At 32.7% G+C, this 21,621-nt stretch overlaps 2 protein-coding genes across 2 annotated transcripts; one reads left to right on the forward strand and one right to left on the reverse strand.

The window, feature by feature from the left end:
* The first annotated feature begins 387 nt into the window (after positions 1 to 387).
* On the forward strand, positions 388 to 14,991 carry LOC110739404 (transcription factor JUNGBRUNNEN 1-like). Its single transcript, XM_021919866.1, has 3 exons — positions 388 to 957; positions 3,203 to 3,519; positions 13,533 to 14,991. The coding sequence occupies exons 1-3, from the start codon at positions 693 to 695 to the stop codon at positions 14,013 to 14,015; spliced, it is 1,065 nt and encodes a 354-aa protein (XP_021775558.1). The 5' UTR covers positions 388 to 692; the 3' UTR covers positions 14,016 to 14,991.
* A 70-nt stretch (positions 14,992 to 15,061) lies between these two features.
* On the reverse strand, positions 15,062 to 20,098 carry LOC110739403 (elongation factor 2). The gene is made up of 4 exons (XM_021919865.1): positions 19,895 to 20,098; positions 19,275 to 19,340; positions 19,094 to 19,181; positions 15,062 to 17,774 (listed from the first exon to the last, which is right to left on the reverse strand). The coding sequence occupies exons 2-4, from the start codon at positions 19,275 to 19,277 to the stop codon at positions 15,334 to 15,336; spliced, it is 2,532 nt and encodes an 843-aa protein (XP_021775557.1). The 5' UTR covers positions 19,278 to 19,340; positions 19,895 to 20,098; the 3' UTR covers positions 15,062 to 15,333.
* Positions 20,099 to 21,621: the final 1,523 nt, after the last annotated feature.

Below are 21,621 nucleotides of genomic sequence, written 5' to 3' on the forward strand. Positions count from 1 at the left end.
TCAAAGTATTTTTGTTGGACTACAGCTACTTGTTTTTGTGCTGCAAAGTTAGAATTAAATAGCTTCCCCAATGTACTGAAATCATGTCACTGAATTCAAAAAATAATTCAGTTATTAATTCAGTATGGTAACCGGTGAATGAAGGTAAGCTTAGCCGGATTTGTATCCATAGTCCCCTGCTTTTACATTATTGTACATTTGTACTGTTCAAACTCAGTCCCCTATTCTTACATTTTGGCAAAGTTAGGACCCAGTTGTATACTTTACTCAAATAAAAACAGAGAAAGTAGTAGTGATTTAACAAAAGAAAAGTCAAAATGAGGTACACACATACATCAGGATTATTTATAAATTCTAAATATTGTTTCTAGATGATAAGGATACATCATAAGGATAAAAGGCAAAAATCTTGGATTTTTGTCTCAAGGAAGAAATTTCAAAATGATATGGTCAGAAGCAAAGAAAAGAAAGAAAGTTTCTAAAATGTATGGCCCCTCCTCAACTCATGACCCAACAAGTCAATCCTCATGACTTGACTCAGCCGTTTTCACCACCACTTAATAATAATACTTCCATCCTTTATATTATTTTCTCAAAATATGAAGTATTACAACAAGTATATATTTCATACAACAAAAGGAAAATAAATACTAAAACGTTCGTTGCTAGCTATTATATAATATTATAGTATTATGGAGGTTAAGAGCATGAAGAGTTGCAGTATTCAGGATGATATGCAGCAGGAAACAATGAGTAGTAGCAGCAAACATGTAGTCGCCGTCGAAGGAGGTGTCATCGACGATCATGAAGGACCGCTTCCGGGTTTCCGGTTTCATCCGACCGACGAAGAGCTGGTGTCGTTTTACTTAAAGAGAAAGGTTGAGAAGCGACGTCCCCTTAGTATTGAGATCATTAAGCAGGTTGATATCTACAAGCATGACCCTTGGGATCTTGCAAGTATGCATTACTACACTCTTACTGAATATATAGATTTGAATTATAAGTTTCTTTACTTTCATTTTTATGGATAAATTAAGTGTAAGATTATTGTGAAATTCAAATATACAGGACCTTACCTCTGATCATAGTGATATAAATAAGAGAACCAATATAGCTGTAAGATTATTGTGAAATTTAAATATACACGAACTTACCTCTGATCATAGTGATATAAACCAAGAGATGAAGAAAATCATATAACTGTAAGATTATTGTGAAATTCAAATATGCACGATTTTACCTCTGATCATGTGATATAAATAAGAGAACCATTTACAAATAAAATTTATAAAATTAATTTTAATCCTTTTTAAAAATTTATTATAGGAAAATATACATGTTCTTTAGTACAGTGCATGCTAATCTTTGTTACTAGTTGCTGTGAAGCACGTATGGAGTAATTAATATAGATGAAATTCATCTATGGACTTTTCATTATGAATTTCTAATAATGCAACTTCGAAAAAATTCATAAAGATAAAAAAAAGTCAAAATATGAAGAAAAATAAAATACGGAAATTTCCATGATTTCCCTCAAATTCCCTTATTTTGATTTGTGCCATTTAGGGATTAGAAGAGAGAGAAGGAAGAATTGGAGGGAAATCGTGAAGAAAAAAAAACGAAAAAAAAGAGGGTCATTTTTTAAGGTCACGTGACAGGTTAATGTCGAGAAAAAAAGTCAATTATTATCGAATTTCGAACTCAAGGTCCCTCAAAGGCTCAAACAACAAAATAAACTTATAAGGTCTATATAAGGTCCTTCTATATAAAATAGTGAATATATTTGTCCTTTCTAGACAAATTTTCCTTTTAATTTTTTTAAATACAAAACAGAAAATACTTGGGAGAAGATGTACAATATTTTTTTTTTTTTTTTGACAACCAAGATGTACAATATTATTAACTAAAGTTTACTACCAATATAAAGTAAAAAGACAAAGATTAGATCAGTAAGATCACCCTATTTGACCATCAAGTCTTAGTATATTGTCAACTTTGACCATGTCAAATCATATAATAATCACTATTAATGACAATCAACACTAATAATCTGTGAAAATTTTAATCATATACAAACCCAATTAGGGTTAATCTTAAAATCCTATAAGACAAATTCAATTGGGGTTCCATCTTGAATTGAATTTAACATTTAAACATCACAACTCACAAGTACGTGAAGCAGCTGATAAGGTTTATCCGTTGATCTTCTTATTTCTTCATTTTTTATGTGGACATTTTATGTCTAAGTTTATAATAATTTTTTTATATGCAATATTTTGACTTTAAATATTAATATTATATGATCCACTTTGAATATATTTGATGATTTATCGATAGATAAAATATAGTCATGTATGGTTCTGTTAAAGTATATGATTTATAATGATGTAGATGGCTTATGGATCTATCTATACTTAAACATACTTCTTATATACTTTCACGAAATTACATAAAATGTGACCTGGGAAATAAAGCTCAATTTCTTGTGAAAATTTTATATTGGAAGTTTGAAATATGACTATCAAAATATTTTAATGATTAGGTAGATTATAATTGACATATTTTTCTCCAAGTAATAATTTATATTACTTTATTTTTAGTATAAAATAGTATTATTCAACAATATTTATTTTTTTGTTGAATTAATATAATTAAAAATTATGTGTCAAAACAAAAAATAATAATTAAAAATTATATTTGCATTGTAGATATTAGATGACTAATTATGTCCATATTATAGAGTAAAATAAATAATATGATAGTCGTATTTCAAATGATTGTTGTAACGGATAATGTTAGGTTCCCTGTATGTTCCTTTCCTTGGATATATGGTTCCTTGTATATGGTTCGCTAGTTGCTTTTCTGTTTGTGTAATTATATGCTTTTATATTTTCCATTTCATTTGTTTTGATCAAAGGGATCTATAACGGATAATGATATACAAAGTATACTTTGTAAATTCTCCATAACTATATCACAAGCTACACTTAGCTGATTAGCTCATGCATGCGGATTACATTTTTTTTTTTTTTTTTTTGAATATAGTGCTCTATCTCAATACATACGAAGTATACGATACTTAAGGGCGTAAAATATTATAATATTTTCATCTTCAACTATCTAATCCCTAGTATCTGTATCATAATTATCAATATTATCATAATCTATTTTTAAACTAAGATTTTATATACGTGAATTGCAGAAGCAAGTAGCAGCATAGGAGATAAAGAGTGGTATTTTTACTGCAAAAGGGGAAGAAAGTACAGAAACAGCATTAGACCTAATAGAGTAACTGGGTCTGGATTTTGGAAAGCTACCGGGATCGACAGGCCGATCTACTCCAACGGAGGGGAAGGCCCCCAGTGCATTGGCCTCAAGAAGTCACTAGTTTACTATCGCGGAAGTGCTGGAAAAGGCACTAAAACCGATTGGATGATGCATGAGTTTCGTCTTCCCAATGATCTACAACAACAAGATGAGGCTAACTTAGCCAACCCTAAAGACACTGCTCTAGAAGCTGTAAGTAAACATGTTCATGTTTTGTGTTTGCACTTATTTGATAGAGTATGTAGCGAGTCAATTGAATATAGAGATCAATTTTGATACAACTAATTTTTTTAATTATTAATTAGATAAATCATACATGCATGATAGTCATTAATAATTGGTAGAACTATTAACGGCCATGCATGGTGGGTAAAGAGGCCTGCCTTTAATATAAAATAAATTAATAATAGTTTTAGGCACGGACGGTGCCGGAATTAGTGTATTAATTCTATGATTATTGAAATCTTTATTTATTTACATTTAACTAGCATTTTAGCCCGTTCAATGCACGGGTTATAACTTATGTTATTTTTCATTTAAATGTATGTTTAATAGTTGAAACTACGAAGTTATTGTTTCATGACTTTTGAGGTGAATGCTATGAAAACTTATATAAAAAAAAAGTGAGGGTGGAATTGTGGAAGAATAGGAAGGGATTTAGTTAACTATATATACATGAAAATTGTAGAATATAAAATGACATACTCTGTACTTTGTATTTTAAGCTATATTTTAAGTTTAAGAGATAAAAAGACTTTTTTTTATTATTATATTTCATATGTTTATGTAATAGTTGATTCAACTTTATTCTATCATGGTATAAATGAAACACTTCATTTTCTTACTTAAATGTGCAAGTTACGCATAAAGATTTTAACATTATGTAATATTTTTAATTTAATTTTTTTAATATTAAAAAGGTAAGAGAAGTAACATGTGGCATATGAGTGAGTTGTGAGGACATGTGGCATATGAATAAGTTGTGAGGACATGTGACATATGAATGATAGTGGTTTAAGTTTTTAAATACTAAAGTATAGATATAGATTTTAACATAATGACATATAATGCGACAATAACTTAGTGGCTAACATCTATAATATTATTAAAACTCAAATGGACAACATGCTATCGTCATGTATCACCGTTCATTCTTTAATATGACTTGGCGCCACATGAGCACTATGTATCACTTTATGGCTTATGTGTCGTCATCATTCATTACCTTATGACTCTTCATATGTGTAACCTTTGCACTTAATTTTTCAATATAATTTAACTTCTAAATATATAATTGCACATTAAGACATAAATCACACACTAATGGTTGTTGTCTTGTTGATACCTTAACTTATATGCTAATTTTCGAGATTATTCAATATCAGTTAAGCAATTATACCAAGTACTCCAAAATATTTAAATAATTTTTTTTTTTTTTTACTTTTTCACAAAAAAGTTATTATTTTATTACATAAAAGTAAAGTGAAAAAATAACAAGCACCCATTAATCTTAAATTTATTATTATACTTTAATTCATGTGTATAAATATTGTTGAACACTAACCTTTTAAATTTAATTTTTATCAAACTTATAATTTTAAAGTGATAAGAGGCATTGCTCGGGCCAATAACTCGTTATGTTTCTCAAACTTAATTTGTGGGTTCAAATCTTGTACCAAATTATATTTAATTGATTGAGGAAGGTGCTACGTGGAACATAAACTTCTTTGTCTTTTCATATATAATAAAGATAGATAATAGTTAAGAGTTTTTAATAATATGAAATTGGTGTAGTATCACATTTGACATTTTCAATCAAATATGAGTTATATTCAAATTTACCAATGTTTATTTTTTTGTTGGGAAATTCTCGATAGTTATGTAGAATTGCATATTCTCAATGATAATTACAAAATTATAGTCATGACAAAATTATAGTCATGTTAAAGAAACTTAACAAAAGTACTGCTATTTGTGAGAATTTTTTTTACAAATTCTCAGAAATATTTTTGTAATCAACAAATAATTAGCTTAATAAACAAAAATTAACCTCTTGTCAAAAAAAAAAAAAAAAAAAAAAAAAAAAAAAAAAAAAAAAAAGCCACCCCCACCCCAATACCCTAGCCACCCTTACCCCAAACCCCGCAACCCTACTCAGCTCCCACCTCGGCCACCTCCCCGCCCTGCACACATCGCCCCTGAAATTGTCAGCTTTATAATCCAAAATAGTGGGTTGCTGTAATGGGAAATTATTCCCTATCTCACACCATCACCAACCATTCATCATCACCGTCGTTCAATCGTCAAGCTCCTTTTGAATCACCGTTCAATTGCATTTTTTGTGGGTTCGTCATTGTCCTCATGAGCACAGCATCTGGGTATTGGAGCATCAATTGAAGTCCTAGTTGCGATTGGTGGCCGGAATTGTTGTAATTGATGGTGGAATTGTGGTTGTTGATGGTGGATTGGAGCAATTGGTTGCTGGCTGAGTAAGGGGAGAAATTAGTGTTGCTTGGTTGAGGTTTGATTGATGTCGATGTGGTGCTACAGGGGTTGAATTGCTATCTGGTTGCTCGCTACTACTTGCGGTGTGAAGAGAGGTTGCGGGCTGCAGTGTTGATGCGCAGCTGTTGTGTGTTTTTGACGAAATTGGTGGTCGAGGTTTGAGATGCGTGGTGTCGGAATTTGTTTCGAGGGGTTGAAGTGAGGTATCGCCGCTGCCGATGTGGTTTTCAGGGGTAATATGCGCCAGCGAGGGGTATTCGGGGTGGGGCAGGGTGGCGGGTTTTTTTTGCTAATTATTAGGTTAATTTTTTTAATTAAGCTAATTTTTTTTGTTAATTACAAAAATATTTTCATATTAAAACTTAACAAAAGTAATGCTATTTGTGAAAATATGTAGAAAAAAATTTGTTAACGAGAATGTGCAATTTTAAGTAGTTACCATTGAGAATTTCCTTTTATTTTAGAAAAAATTGATGAAAATAATCTCACCTTTTATCTGTCTTTTTAAATTGGTCCAACCTATGGATTAACTACATATAATCTAACCTTTAACATCTATCTTCTTCCCGTCAAAAAAAAAAAAAAAAACATCTATCTTCTTAAAATGGTCCATTGCCGATTGAGACTTAATGATAACCTATCCAATAAGTTAACTATACAAGTGTCTTGTCCTGAATGGTTCCAAGTTAATTAATTAAATTTTAAAATTATTTAATCAATATAAACCCACCCAACGGACCACCCGAACAACTGACCACCAAGTCCTCCACCACCCAGCAGCCCGGCACCGACATAACACTACGCAACTGACCACCCAACACATTGACCTCCCTCCCTCAACCCCACTGACCGACCCAAACACACGATGACCTAAACTAATCACCAAACAAACCACGACTCAAAACCCGAGTATTGAAACCACCACCGAAAACACCCCTCAACCTCCACCCAAAATCTGACTGCCAAACCATCCAAACACTCTGAGTATTGAGTAACAACCATCACAACCAAAAACCACCCAAATTCAAAGTCAAAATAATAAACTAACAATTTTGATTCCCAATTTGCAATATTAGACGAAAATCCTTTCTACAAATTAGATTTGTGATTCTTGCTCTTGATGGGTTTCATCCGATACCACCCTGACTACATTTATTTTGGTGAGGGAATTGTTAAAATAGGGGAATCCAAGTAGTATTCTGCCTTTTTCGGAAATTCCCAAATTGATGTGTACAATGTACATCAATTATTAAGATTTTCATAGTAATTTTTTACAAAAAGGAAGATTGTTGTGTTAGAGAATGAAGGAAGACAGAGGACGAAAGATAGCAGTTTGGAGGAAAACCAACAAAAATATTTTAATTATCTTAAAAAAAATGTTTATTACATATAAAGCAAGTAACGGGTTAACTGAACCATTTTGAGCAGACTATGACAAAGGGTTGATTTATATTGAGTTAATCAAAAGGTTTGATTATTTTGAGAAGGTCCTTTAATGGTGGGATTTTTCTCGTCCATTTTTTCTTTATTTTATTTAACCAATGTTTTTCACCTATACATTAAGTAAATTTGTAATCAATTTTTTTTATTCCATTCACTTTTTTTTCACCTTATAAAGCAATATAAATCATTATTTATGACCTATGTTTTTATTTTATTTTTTTTTGAAAACATTTATAAGTGACTTGATTAATACGAAGTACTTTTTAAGTTTTAAGAACGAGAATCTTAAAATTAAGGAGTATAAAAACGATAAATGTATAGAGACTAAGGGTCTGCTCTCATTGACTGAACTCAGCTGAACTGAACTGAACTGAATTGAGCTGAACTGAACTGAACTGAACTGAACTGAACTGAAATGAATATTTTATAAGAGAAGGAAATTTGGAGCTGAGCTGAACTGAACTGAACTGAATTTCAACGTAAGAGAACATGCCCTAAGATGGCTTATTATTACTCCTTTTATTCTATAATATTCTTCTCACTTAGAACCATTTTGTGAGACAAAATATATAGGTAAATAAGTAAATCAATGCAAAATGAAAGAAAAAAAAAATAAAAATAAAAAGTAGTTATGTTACTTATATATGGTAAATATTAATGTGACATTATTGAAAAGAGAAATTAAAAAAACGGTAGTCTATTATAGCAGCATTAATTTACCAGGCCACAAAAGTTACCAATATATTAAGAGTCTTAAATTAATGCTGCTATAATAGACTACCTTTTTTTTAATGACTTTCTCTTTTCAATAGTCACATTAATATTTACCAATAGCACTATCAAAACTGGATTGGTTATTTTTCGATTCGGCAGGAGGATTTTAATGGCGGGAAGATATTTTATACTATGATAATAATTCGGGAGGAAGATATTTTATACTATAATAATAAATTTTCAATAAATATTAGTTTGGCAGGAAGAATTTTTATACTATGATAATTAAATTACATTTAAAACACCTTTTAACTTGATTTTAATATTCTCTTTGTAGTAAGCAGTTTGTAGCCGATTCGTTTATAAGCAGTCCGATTCATAAACGATTCGGTTTGCAAGCGGTTCGGTTTATAAATGGTTCGGTTTATATACAGTTCGATGCAAACGGGTTGCGGGTTGTGAACGGTTCGGTGTAAACGGTTTTATCCCGGTTCAAACGGTTTCGGGTTGCAAGCGATATCGGGTTAGAAACAATTCGATTCTTTTTCGGTTCGGTTTGATTTCAGTTCGGTTTAGAACTGATTCGGTTCATTAACAGGTTCGGTTCTTATACGGTCTAATGTTATTTGGATCGGTTCGGTTTCGGATTCATTCACATACGGTTCGGGTCGGTTTTCGATTTAAAAAAAAAAAAAAGGTTTTTAATCGGTTCGGTTCTCATTTGAGTCGGTTTGTTTCGAACAGTTAAACGGTTTCGGTTTGAAATTTGACAACACTAATTAAGACCGGTCAATATAATGCTCTTGACTAAATGTTACATAATCAAGTGTGACAATTAAACAATTAACTCGTTTGATTTAAAGGAGTATTAAACTTTAAACCTAGAGGTAACTCGTCATGCATAAAGCATACACACTGACTTTTTTTTTCTTTTCTATGAAAGAAGTCTCAAAAGATTGTCACACGGCATCTACTAACAATTAATAGACAAATTATATTTAACAAAGTCAAATAAGAACCAACCATGATGAGAGGTAAGAATTCAAATGCAAAGATCCAACCATTTCTCACATTCATTGTTCATTGTTTCATAGAACTTATAAGCGTATTCACTTTCAAATGCACAATGTATCCCTAAGGTTTTTAAGAAAAAATACCAAATACTCCTAAATTCGTAACAAATGTAAATTTTGTTAGATTGAGACCCCCTAAGCATTAAATTATATTACATTATTGTAGTGTAATACTACTGTAATGCTAAAATATTTTATTATCAATTAAACTTAGGCTCCGTTCTCTTCAAATTAAATTTGCTGAACTGAAATTATTTTTACTGAACTGAAATTATTTTTCCTGAACTCAAGTTATTTTTACTGAACTTAAATTAATTTTACTGAACTGGAATTATTTTTGCTGAACTGAAATTATTTTTACTGATTTTCTATTATAATTCTTCTTTAATAAAACTGAATTTTGCTGACTGAACTTATTTTTACTGAACTAAAATTATTTTTACTGAACTGAAATTAATTTTACTGAACTGAACTTATTTTTACTGAAATGAAATCATTTTTACTTCATATTATTTTTTTTAAGGTGAAGAGAACAGAGCCTTAAATAATAAATCAAATTCTAACACTTGAAAGTTTAGAATTTAGAATGATAGTTGGAGTTCAAATTTTAATGTATAGTATTAGGCGGTTTTATTATATAAATATAAAGTATCAACAAAGAGTTCGTGTGTGGGCATGATTTTAGTTTGAGAAGTTAGTAATATCTGCTTTTGTTAGATGATAAGGGTATTTTGTGCATTTTTTTTTTTTTACAAACCTTAAGAGTTCATGGAGCATTTAAAGATTTTTATGGGTACATAGTGCATTTTTCAAAACATCAAGGGTACACAGAATAATTTCCCTAAATTAATTTTTTTTAACATCAAAATAATACTTATTAAGTTAGTTTTTTATACGAAATTTTATTACTAGTGCATCCTATTTTAAAGTTAAATTACATAAACTCCATATACAGCCAAAAGTAAAAAAAAAAAAAATTTCTTATGATTTTAAGAATTAAATTACATCCAGTACTTCGTGAAATAGCAAAGAGAAATATATATATATATATATATATATATATATATATATATATATTACACTAATATTAGTGTACATCGAGCAGTATAAGGGTAACTTTTAGCTAATTTTAGGGTAACTTTTTGCCTGTTTTTGGGTAACTTAAACATAATACAATTTTTATATAAATAGACAACAAGAAAAGTTTTATAAAGATAATTTAATTACATTCAATCATTAATAATTGATTTTTAGTCATTTAAAATGTGATTCTTTACTAATAAAGTGTAGATAATTTGTATTTGAATTAGGTTACTTTTACGCATATTGGGGTAACTTTTATTCATTTCAGAGGTAACTTTTAATCACTTTAAGCTATCTCTATAATGGATGTACAATAATTATTGTACATCTGATTTTTTAAAAAGTTTGTGATATATATATATATATATATATATATATATATATATATATATATATATATATATATATATATATATATATATATATATATATATATATATATATATATATATATATTAGGAAAAATTGCCCAGAATAATCTCACCTTTAGCCCATCCGCTAAAAATAATCCCACCTTTGGATTATTTTTAAATAATCTCACCTTTACCCCTTTATCTTTTTTAATGGTCCCATTTTACCAGGAACCGGTTGAGTAGGTAATTTTTATTTTTTTAAGTTTAATTGACACGTGTAGCTACCTGATTGATAAAAAAAAAATTAGTAAAAAAAATTTAAACAAAAAAAACAGCACCACCTAAGCCACCACCATCCCCACCACCACCCAAACCCAAACCCTACAACCACCATCCCCCTAGACCCGAAACCACCGCCACGGAGATCGCACTGGCCGAAATCCCACACACCCACCCTCCCAGCCAACCCAACCCCATTAACCAATAAGCTTAACCATTCGAAAACCCACCAAACTAAATCGATAAATCCCAGAAAACGGGATGAATCAGGTAGGGGATTCGACATCGGGGAATCAAGGGACGGGGGAGGTTGGCTGGGCAGAATCAGGGGATGGGGGAGGTCGGCGAAGCCGAAATTAGGGGACGAGGGATGAGGGAGGTTAGTGACGTCGGAATCGGGTGGGGGAGGTTAGTGAGTTGAGACCAGATTCGTGGGTCAAGGAGTTCGGTGAGCTAAGGCCGGATTTGTGGGTCAAGGAGTTCAGCGTGACCGAATTTGGGGCTAATTTGTGGGCGTCGAAGCAGCTTCTCTATTGATGTTCGTCGGCGGCTTGCGAAGGAGTAGCAGTAGCGCTGCTACTTGGTGGTTTGCGGGTTGCTGCTGGAGTCAGGCCGGCCGAAAACTTGAAGGGATTGGCCGGAATCGGGAAGGGGAAGGTATTTGGTGGTCGGATTCGGGGTGGGGAAGGAGATGGTGGCCGGAAAGCTGGTGGCTGGGGCTGCCGGATTTTTGTTTTGGGATTTTTTTTAATTTTTTTCTGGTTTTTTTTTGTTTTTTTTTTTATTTTTTGACCAATCCTATACTGACACGTGTCTAGTAACTTGTAATTACAAGTTAGGTGTCCGGTTGGGACCATTTAAAGCGGAAGAGGTATAAAGGTCGGATTATTAAAAAATAATCAATAGGTGGAATTATTTTGAGCGGATGAGAAAAAGGTCGGATTATTTAGGGCAATTTTTCCTATATATTAAAGCTAATTTGCTTGGAAATTAAACTTGCCAAAAATAAAAAGTTTGTGATATATATATATATATATATTAGAAGAACTGATAATATATGATTAAACAAAAATACTCTGTGGGTTCTCATAATGTTGCACCATTTGTTTTTAGGAAGTTTTCCGTATATTACACCATACCCATTTTAGGAATATAAACATTCCTTCTTACATTGCAAATAATTAATACTATACCTTTATTTTTTAACACATACTTGGTTTTTTTTGTTTTTTTTATTTCTTGTAATCACATGGGAAAAAAATTTCCTCTCTCTTCCTTTTTCCCACAAAGAAAAAAAAAATAATAAATAAATAAAATTCTTACCCTCTCCTTATAGTGCAATATCAAAAGAATAGAGGAAGTATAGAGCAACTCCAATGGTTGTAGTTAGGGACTTGCTTGCAATTTCAATAATTCCCTAGCTACTAGCTTGACCATTGGAGCTAGAAAACTCAATTAGCTTGGCAAAGCTAATTTGCTTGGAAATTGAACTTGCCAAAAATAAAATGCTCATTGCACCAATTAACCTCTTTTTATGTATTTTTTTTTATTCGACGACTACTACTAAGCTAATAGCTAGCCATTGGAGCAAAAAGTAGCTAAAATGGTAATTAACTTCAAAACTTATGTGACATGACAAGCTAATTGTGAAATTAGCTTTGCCATTGGTGTTGATCAAGGTGCCAATGATTTTTCTAAAAAAAAAGGGTAAACTTTTTTATTTTCATACATGAATAATTTAATTGTTTTTTTCCTTATAATGAAATGAACTAAAGAAGTTAATTTGTTTATTAATTTTTTAGATGATCATGACAAATATTTTAGGGCATCAAGAGAAGAAAAATACAAAAGATAGGGCATCAAAGTGAAATCATCAAATCATTGGACTTAGTGAAATATAGTATTAAAAACTAGCTAAGTTCTGAAAAGGATTAATCATGCATGATGTTATATTAAATTGAAAGTTGAGACATACAAAGTATGTATCTAGTATCTACAATTCTACATTAAACGGTAAACAAATTAATTTTTGTGTGTGTATATATATATATATATATATATATATATATATATATATATATATATATATATATATATATATATATATATATATTTTGTAAATGGTAGAAGCATTTGTTTAATATAGATATGTGCTAATGTGCTATCATATTACAAAGTATGTATTATTATTGTGTATGAGAGATTTTTTTGTAAGGGATGGAGTAAATTATGAGCTTTTATTAGGAAGAGTAATTTATTTTTTTGACAAAGAGATAATGACTTTATTTAATATACTCCTTCCGTCCCTTAATTAGATTCCTACTTCTCTCTATTATATGAAGAATAAATGCTAGAAATTGAAATCTAATTAAGGGACGGAAGGAATATAATATATCTTCTAAATTGACAATAAATTAGGAATGCATGATAGAATTATGCAACAATTTATAAATTTCATGTCTAATTTCACGCAAGGCCAGATGCATATGTTTCATTCACCTACTTGATATTCTATTACTTATAATTTAAATTATTTGAACTTTTTTTTTTTTTGAAGAACTTTTAATTATTTGAACTTACCTACACTTTGACAATATTTTAACTTATATGTGCTACTAAGAAGTAACAGTTTGGTTTTTCCTTACACCCAGAAGTAAACTCACACGTCAATTAGTTAGGTTATTAATTAAATTTTGATTATTTAAATATGGAGATCGAATACTGTTTTTAATGTTGGGTTTTATTATTATTGCAGGAGATATGGACACTTTGTAGAATATTCAAGCGAAACAAAAGGCACACACCTGATTGGAGGGAATTATCTAACAAAAAGAATGCTGTAAATTCAAGCTCAAAAACAAGCAGCATTGATTCCAACACTAATCAAGAATGTTACATTAGCTTTGCAACTCATCAATCCTCAACACCTAACAATGGCTATACTAATCTTTTCGTCCCCAACGAAGATACTAATAATAGTAATAATACTAACAACGTTTGCATAGGAACTCAAAATATTACTACAGGTGATGATGAAAAAAATGCACATTTTCAAGCAGATCATCAGCAACAACTGAATCATATGGCTCAAAATTCTTCATGTACAACGCGGCCGAGCATGTTGGATCATGTTCTAACAAATGACGGGAATGATTTGCAGTATTTTGCTTATTATGAGCATAATTGGGATGATCTTAATTCAGTAGTAGAGTTAGCTGTGAAAAACCCTTTTCTGTAAGTGTTAAATAACATATTAATTATTAACATATTGTTTATATAATAGGATAGGAAAGTTATAATATGTCAAATTAAACTTTTGGATTTTAATTTGCTCTAAGGAGAATTTTTGTTCTTATAAACTTCTACTGTAATTTTTTTTTTTCTTTAGAGATTTAGTAATATTGCTATATATGTTGATGTAGGACTCATATAACTAATTGTTTACAGCTAGTATACACCCAAGAGTATCATATATGCAGAAACACACACCCTTACCTTTTCTTTCTTTATCATTGAAATCTCATTTCACATTTTTACTCATTTTTTTAAAAAAAATTTGGTGAATTTGATCACAACGTAGGCATCGACGCATCGTTTAGGTAATTCCACTTCTTGTTTTCTTTTATGATGTGCATTAATCTTATTCTTATTTACAGATTGGAGAGGGTAATGTACATAAAAACAAGCTACTCACACAATTGGTATACTAATTCCCTCCTAAAACTTCTCTGCTTTCACATTAATGTACATTTTAATAAAATCATTTTTTTTTTTTTTGGTGTTGATTTATTCATTTTATAAAAGTGCATTCTCTAATCTTGCTTGGAAATCTATACGATCATTTGCTTTGTGGAATCGCATTCTTAAGGTACACAAAACTTACAATGGTATGAACTATGAAGTGAATGTACTTTGAAATAAATTGACTTTTTTTATATGTTTCTTTTATTAAGTGAACCAGCTCGTCTAAGTTCTTCAAATAAGTTAAACGATGCCAAAGAAAGGAAAAATAAAATTTAAAATTAAACAGTTTTGTCAAAGAAATTGATTTTATGAAAAACCAGTTTTTATATTAAAAAATTCACTGAAAATTAAAAAAACAAAAAATTGACATAAGTTCACTAGTTTATTATTACCACATTACAGTGATAATCACAGCTTATTTAGCCATTAGAACACTTCAGATCTCGACCAATTTAACAAGTCACAAACATGGAAATTTTGCACCAAATTTGCACCTGCTGAGTAATAACAAAATATAGGCATCACAAACTTTCCAGGATCTGGCTTGAAAAAACCAAGTCATCATATCAGAGAAAATTCAGTCTTTCAACCTCATCAGATTGCAGATAATAATATAAGGCAACACAGAAATCATCTACTGGAGGAAAGACGTTAAAAATCTACTACAATACAAAGTTTTTAAATCTCCCACAAACGGGAAAAATAATACTCAACGTAACATACGATAACAGTATCTCTAGATGGAGGCAAAATGATGGAAACAGAAATAGATAGAACACCAAAGTAACTTCACAAACAACTCACAGATGAGATTATAGCTTGTCCTCAAACTCAGAAAGTGGGGTAATTGCTTCCTTCAATCCCTTCCTCTTACGAATGTTTCCAACAAGGGCTGCAGCTTGTGATGTTGGGTCCAGAGGATCCTGAGTCATTATTTCCCAATGATCAAACACACACTGTGGGAAAGCTTGACCAGAGGTTGCAGCTCTCAAAGTACTTGAAAATCCGAAGGACTCGACGACAGGAAGGTAAGCCTTGATGTTGTAGAGTGGGGTACCAGGTCGCTGCATTTCCTCAAACACATGTCCACGTTTCTGGTTAAGAACACTGTAGATACCACCAAGAGCTTGTTCAGGAGCTTGGATCTCAACAAGATAGATGGGCTCCATCAATCTGGGCTTGGCAGTTAGCTGGGAAGCGTACATGACTCTCCTAGCGGTTGGAATAACCTGCCCACCTCCTCTGTGGATGGCGTCAGCATGGAGAACCACATCACAAACCTCAAAGCAGATACCTCTCATGTTTTCTTCAGCCAAAGCACCTTCTTTTGAAGCCCACTGGAAACCAGCAACAACAGAGTCCTTAATTTCATTGAGATACTGGACTCCCTTACACATATCAACCACCATGTTGGGACCAGTAGTTTCTGGACCAAAACACCAGATCTTCTTAGCAAGATCCTTGTCCCACCCAAATTCCTCAGCCAAGATCTTGGAACGGATCTTGGGGTCGTCTCTTGGGCCAATTCTTCCTTCATCAATGGCCTCGGCAAGCCCATCTTCCATTGGACGAGCTTCCATGTATAAACGGTTGTGCTTGTTGGGAGACTTGCTCATCACAACACGGCTTGACTTCTCAAGAACAGTCTCACGGAAGGATACAACAGGGTCTGACTTGCTGATTTCAGCCCCACCCATGAAGTCGTCCTGCAGATCCTTCAAACAGATTTCCAGATGGAGCTCACCAGCACCAGCAATAATGTGTTCACCAGATTCTGTAATGCTACAAAGAACCATAGGATCTGACTTGGCCAGACGCTTCAGACCTTCAACAAGCTTGGGAAGATCAGATGCAACCTTACACTGCACAGCAACACGGACAACAGGTGATACAGAGAACTTCATGGCTCGGATTGGGTGGGCATCCACTTCCTTCTCGTTTGTAAGAGTGGCATTCTTTGTGATAAACTGATCCAAACCAACCATAGCAACAGTGTTTCCACATGGAACATCTTCAACAGTTTCCTGCCTTTTTCCCATCCAAATGACAGTTCTCTGGACATTCTTAACATACAGATCTTTTTTCTCCCCGGGAACATAGTTAGGTCCCATGATTCTAACCTTCATACCGGTTGAAACTTTTCCCGCAAAGACACGGCCAAAAGCAAAGAACCTCCCCTTGTCAGGTGCAGGAATCATTTTTGATACATAGAGCATCAAAGGTCCCTCAGGGTCACAGTTCCTGATTGCTGTCGCATAGACATCATCCATGGGCCCCTCGTACAAGTTCTCCACACGATATCTCTGAGCCGTTGCAGGAGACGGCAAATGATAGATCATCATTTCAAGTAAAGCACTGCTAGCTGGGAGCCAGGTCTGCATGACACGCTTCATTAATGCCTTACCCATCAATTCTTTTTCTTCAGACTTCAATTGGACACCAAGCTTTGTCAGCATGGGCCACAGTTTATCCTTTTGATCATTCATGCAAGTAGCAATGACCTGCTTGATGGGCTCATAGCAAAATTGAACAAATCCACGTTTACATGTAGCTGTCCCAGTGTTCTTGGTGGTCCACTTCTTGGTGGCTGGGTCAAAAAAGTTCTCACCCCAGAGACGTTCCATCATCTTAGCCTCATCAACACCGAACTTAGATGCATACATCTTAGCAAAGTTGGACAGAGTAAAAGCCCACCCATGGAGACCAGCTGAGAAAGCAACTGTTCCCTTCTCAGGGTAAACTTGGACATCACCCAGAAGGGGATCTTCATAGGTAGCCATGATGACATTAGCATTCTCAATAACCTTCTGGAATGTTGTGTAAGCCTCCTCTCCATCAACCTGGAGCTCAAGGAAGCAACGGTCCATCTTATTAACAGTAAGAACAGGCCTGATCCTCTCACCAAGAGCCTGGCGAAGGACAGTCTCAGTCTGGACACATACACCCTCAATACAGTCAACAACGACAAGAGCTCCATCAGTGATACGCAGAGCAGCAGTAACCTCTGAAGAGAAGTCAACGTGCCCAGGGGAATCAATAAGATTGATCAGATAATCATTGCCATCACGCTCTCCCTTGAATGCATTCAAAGCTTCATCTGTCATCTGATAATACAGAGAAATTCCAGTGGACTTGATGGTAATACCACGCTCAGCTTCATCAGCACGGGTATCAGTCATACGTACATCACCAGCAACTTCCTGGGCAATGATACCAGCAGCAGCCACCAAAGAATCAGTGAGGGTTGATTTTCCTGTATATAAGAATAAAGCAATAAGGGTTAAAAAAAAAACAAGTCCAGCAGATAGCAACTTAATGGTATAAATGACGATAATTGGGCACTATCTACAAACTAAAGAGAGCATAAACAAAGATTTCCATGAAACAAAGAGATAAAAGTAATGTCCTGGTTCAATAGAAATACGATAACTTTACCCAATATACTAAGACTTAAGCATCCTAAACATGTTAATTTACAATTTTATGCAAGAGTGATTACAAAGGACCTTAATCAAATTTTGAGATCTTTTTAACAAGAAAAAAGCAAGCATGAATTAAGAATTCTTTACAACATAAAAGACAACAACATTCCACCGTAATTCAATGTAGATTTGACAACATTGCAGAACACATCAACATTTAAAGCAGCAGACATAAATTTGAGCTTAGTAAACAAACCTTATGACACCAATAGAAGCAATCAACAGGAAAACACACTTACTTGAAACAAACACATACTCAATAGACCATATTCTGAAATATCAACCACTTTTACTACTCCTTCCATCCCCTTTTGATAGTCCCTTATGGGCATTTTTACGGGAATTAATAAACACAAAAAATAATTGTTTAAGTACATTGAAAAAGTAAATTGACATTGGGTATGCAAAAACTTAGAGAGAGAAAGTAATAAAAGTACATGAGAAAACAAAATTTACTTGGGAAAGTTAAATTTACACAAATATAGTTGCAAATATAGTCCCTTATGGGCATTTTTACGGGAATTAATAAACACAAAAAATAATTGTTTAAGTACATTGAAAAAGTAAATTGACATTGGGTATGCAAAAACTTAGAGAGAGAAAGTAATAAAAGTACATGAGAAAACAAAATTTACTTGGGAAAGTTAAATTTACACAAATATAGTTGCAAATTAGAGGGAATTTTGATAAAAAAATAATATTAATAGTTGTTAGAAAAGGCAAATGGGATGAAAATTTTGGGACTAAAATTTGTCCATAAGGGACTATCAAAAGGACACAGAGGGAGTAAATACAATAAGCATGAATAAAACGATTCACAGTATAAGGCAATGACAACAATTCTTTCCACTTATTGCACAGATAGCACCTACTACCTCCATTTTATGTGTTTTGCAACTTTGGAATATTTTATATCACAAATAATGCCCAAAGTTGCAAATACTCATCAAACTTGATGACACTGATTCAAGCAATTAACAGGTAAACACAAGAACTAGCATCAATCAGAGTATTGGATTAATGTATAATGACTTTTTGCAACGTAGCAAACAAGCAATAAAGATACAAGACTATAAAAAGGATTCATTACCATGATCGACATGGGCAATAACAGACATATTACGGATGTTATGTTTGCAGTCCATAATCCTGCGGAGCTCATCCGCTGTAAACTTCACCTGCAAACCCAATACATTAAAATTGAGTTACGAAATCAACAACACAAGCATGCAACTAATGTAATACAGTAGTTTAGAATATACAAAATATACCATTTTCGCTACTCTCTAAAAGAAAGCACGGGCTATATGCCGATACAGAACACTCCTAAACAAACCCTGCACACCAATTAAAGAGTCAAGAATTAATTGAAAACGAAATGAACAACGAAATTGATAACATACTACATCAAAATCATACAAACTTAAATAATATGTCAGATTAATGAAAATATAGCATTTAAACAACAAAATTGCTGGAAATTTCCACAAGATAAGTGACTATTTAAATTGTTTTATTAAAAATTCATCATGTTCGACAAAACGGAGAAACAATAACAGTAATTCCAGATCCAAAACATTTCAAATCAAATCCGAAATCAGTAATCACAACTCAATTTTATAAAAATAAAGATAAGGAAATTAAATCATTAATTCAGGCGAAATAATAATATTTGAAAATTCAATATCAAAAAACTTCAATCGAATTTTAATACAATATTCAATCATAAAATTTAACTCCAAATCAACAAGTAATAAAAAAACAAAGTAATCAAATAAGCGCAAAAACAAACAATCCGATACAATCAATCAGTTCAACAAATAATAGATAAATCAATACAACATAACAACATCTAAAAGATCAAAAAGGAGATGAAGGTTGCGAAATTTACCTGAGAAGGAGGAGTTTTAGGGTTTGTTAGAGATAGAAATGTAGAGATAAAAATGAGTGGAGAACAAGAAATGAAGAAAAAAAGCTACGGCTGGGTGAAGAAGGAGGGCTTATATTGTGAGGGTTCAACAAAACCCTAGGCGATATGGGCGCTGATGGATCGGATATGCGCATGCATTGATTGCGTATACCATCTCAACTTGACATCTTTCTCATTTTACTCAGCTCCGGAATCCCGAAGCTATATGTTGGTGTATCTATACTCTTAATACTAAAGTAATCCCCGTAATAATCCCTAAATACACGTGTTATCACCATATAAACAATTTTCCCACCAAAATATTTTGTTATCTTTTAATTTTTTTTTTTTTTTTTTTTTTTTTTTTTTTTGTAAGTGTGTTACTACATCTAAAGGAGAAGTTTTTGCCTTACATTTAGGGAGTGATATCCAACAATAATAATTTAAATAAAATTACAAAATATAGTTATATTGAATGAAATGTTAGGTCAAATTACATAATACGAGTACTATTAATATATCATCAACAAAGATTTTTTTTCCCCCAACCAAAATAACATGAATAGTTAGTACTTTTTTTTATTAAGAAAAGGGTAGCTTTCATATTACGGATACTAAAATCTAATTAATTCTTCCGTCTCACATTAATTGTAATGTAATTTAGATATTGAGATTAATCTTATGGTATATCACAATGTTTATTGTACTTTTTAAATATATATTTTTTTTGTATTTCTAATGATTCGTTTTGTACAGTTTCTAATAAACAAATAGTCCGTTCAAAAAAATAAACAAATAGTAAAATATTATTGTAAAACCGTGCATAGCACGGGGTTTGAACTAGTAATATGGCTAAATCATACCAAGCAAAGCTTGGTAGAAATGGTGGGGAACTCACCTTGTGACTAGGGATGTCACTGGGACGGGTTAAGTAGGAGACTCGCGCCCAGTCGGGTGGTGGGGCGGGGATTGGGATAAAAATCATATCCGCTATTTTTGGGTGTTTTTGTCCCTCGGGAGAGTTACCGCTCAAAGACTGATCCGGTGGCGCCTGTAACTGCAAAAATTACGGAGACTCCGGGTGATTAGAGCTCTGCCTCCGACGATCAAGATAGAACGTGTTGGAGAGTATGAAAAGGTGCGGAAAAGTAGAGTGATATTTTCTCGGATTCCGACACTACTACATTTTTGATCAAATGCAACGCCAGGAATAGAGCTAATGCCACGACTTCATTTAATGTCGTTGTAATAGATGAGTCTAATGCAACGGCTACATATAGTAGCATGTTCCAACGTAATTGCTTCTCCCTAATACAACGACATATGAAAGACCGTTGTAATAGGGTGGTCTAATGCGACAACCTATGACTGCAGGCCTGGCCCATGTAGCGCTTTAATTTTTTTGGACATTTCATTTTTCGCGCTGCTCTTTTTGATTTTTCACCTAAACCCTAGATTTTTCCTCCTCCTCCTTCCCCCTCCCATCTTCCTCTATCTCCTCCAATCTGGATATTTTCTTCATCCCTCCTCTTTTACGACCTAGTTTCTTAAATCATTCTTCCCTGAGCTCTTCTAATTAGTTTTCTCTTGGAAGATGGATTTTTGTTGGATCGTTGCTCACCTAAGGTAAATCCTCAATTTCTTTTCTCGTTTCTTCTCCTCCTCTCTATTTCATTATCGTTATTGCTTGATTTAAGGCTTTGTTTGCC

This window comes from Chenopodium quinoa, unplaced genomic scaffold (genome assembly GCF_001683475.1).
Source record: "Chenopodium quinoa cultivar QQ74 unplaced genomic scaffold, ASM168347v1, whole genome shotgun sequence".
NCBI classification, from domain to species: domain Eukaryota; kingdom Viridiplantae; phylum Streptophyta; class Magnoliopsida; order Caryophyllales; family Amaranthaceae; genus Chenopodium; species Chenopodium quinoa.

What these genes read in the sequence shown, in the direction of transcription:
- LOC110739404 (XM_021919866.1), top strand. Translation starts at nt 693, where the DNA reads ATGGAGGTTAAGAGCATGAAGAGTTGCAGTATTCAGGATGATATGCAG. An exon ending in TGACCCTTGGGATCTTGCAA is followed by an intron (nt 958 to 3,202) that starts GTATGCATTACT and finishes CGTGAATTGCAG; the next exon opens with AAGCAAGTAGCAGCATAGGA. An exon ending in AAGACACTGCTCTAGAAGCT is followed by an intron (nt 3,520 to 13,532) that starts GTAAGTAAACAT and finishes TTATTATTGCAG; the next exon opens with GAGATATGGACACTTTGTAG.
- LOC110739403 (XM_021919865.1), bottom strand. An exon ending in TATTGCCCATGTCGATCATG is followed by an intron (nt 17,775 to 19,093) that starts GTAATGAATCCT and finishes TCTTATATACAG; the next exon opens with GAAAATCAACCCTCACTGAT.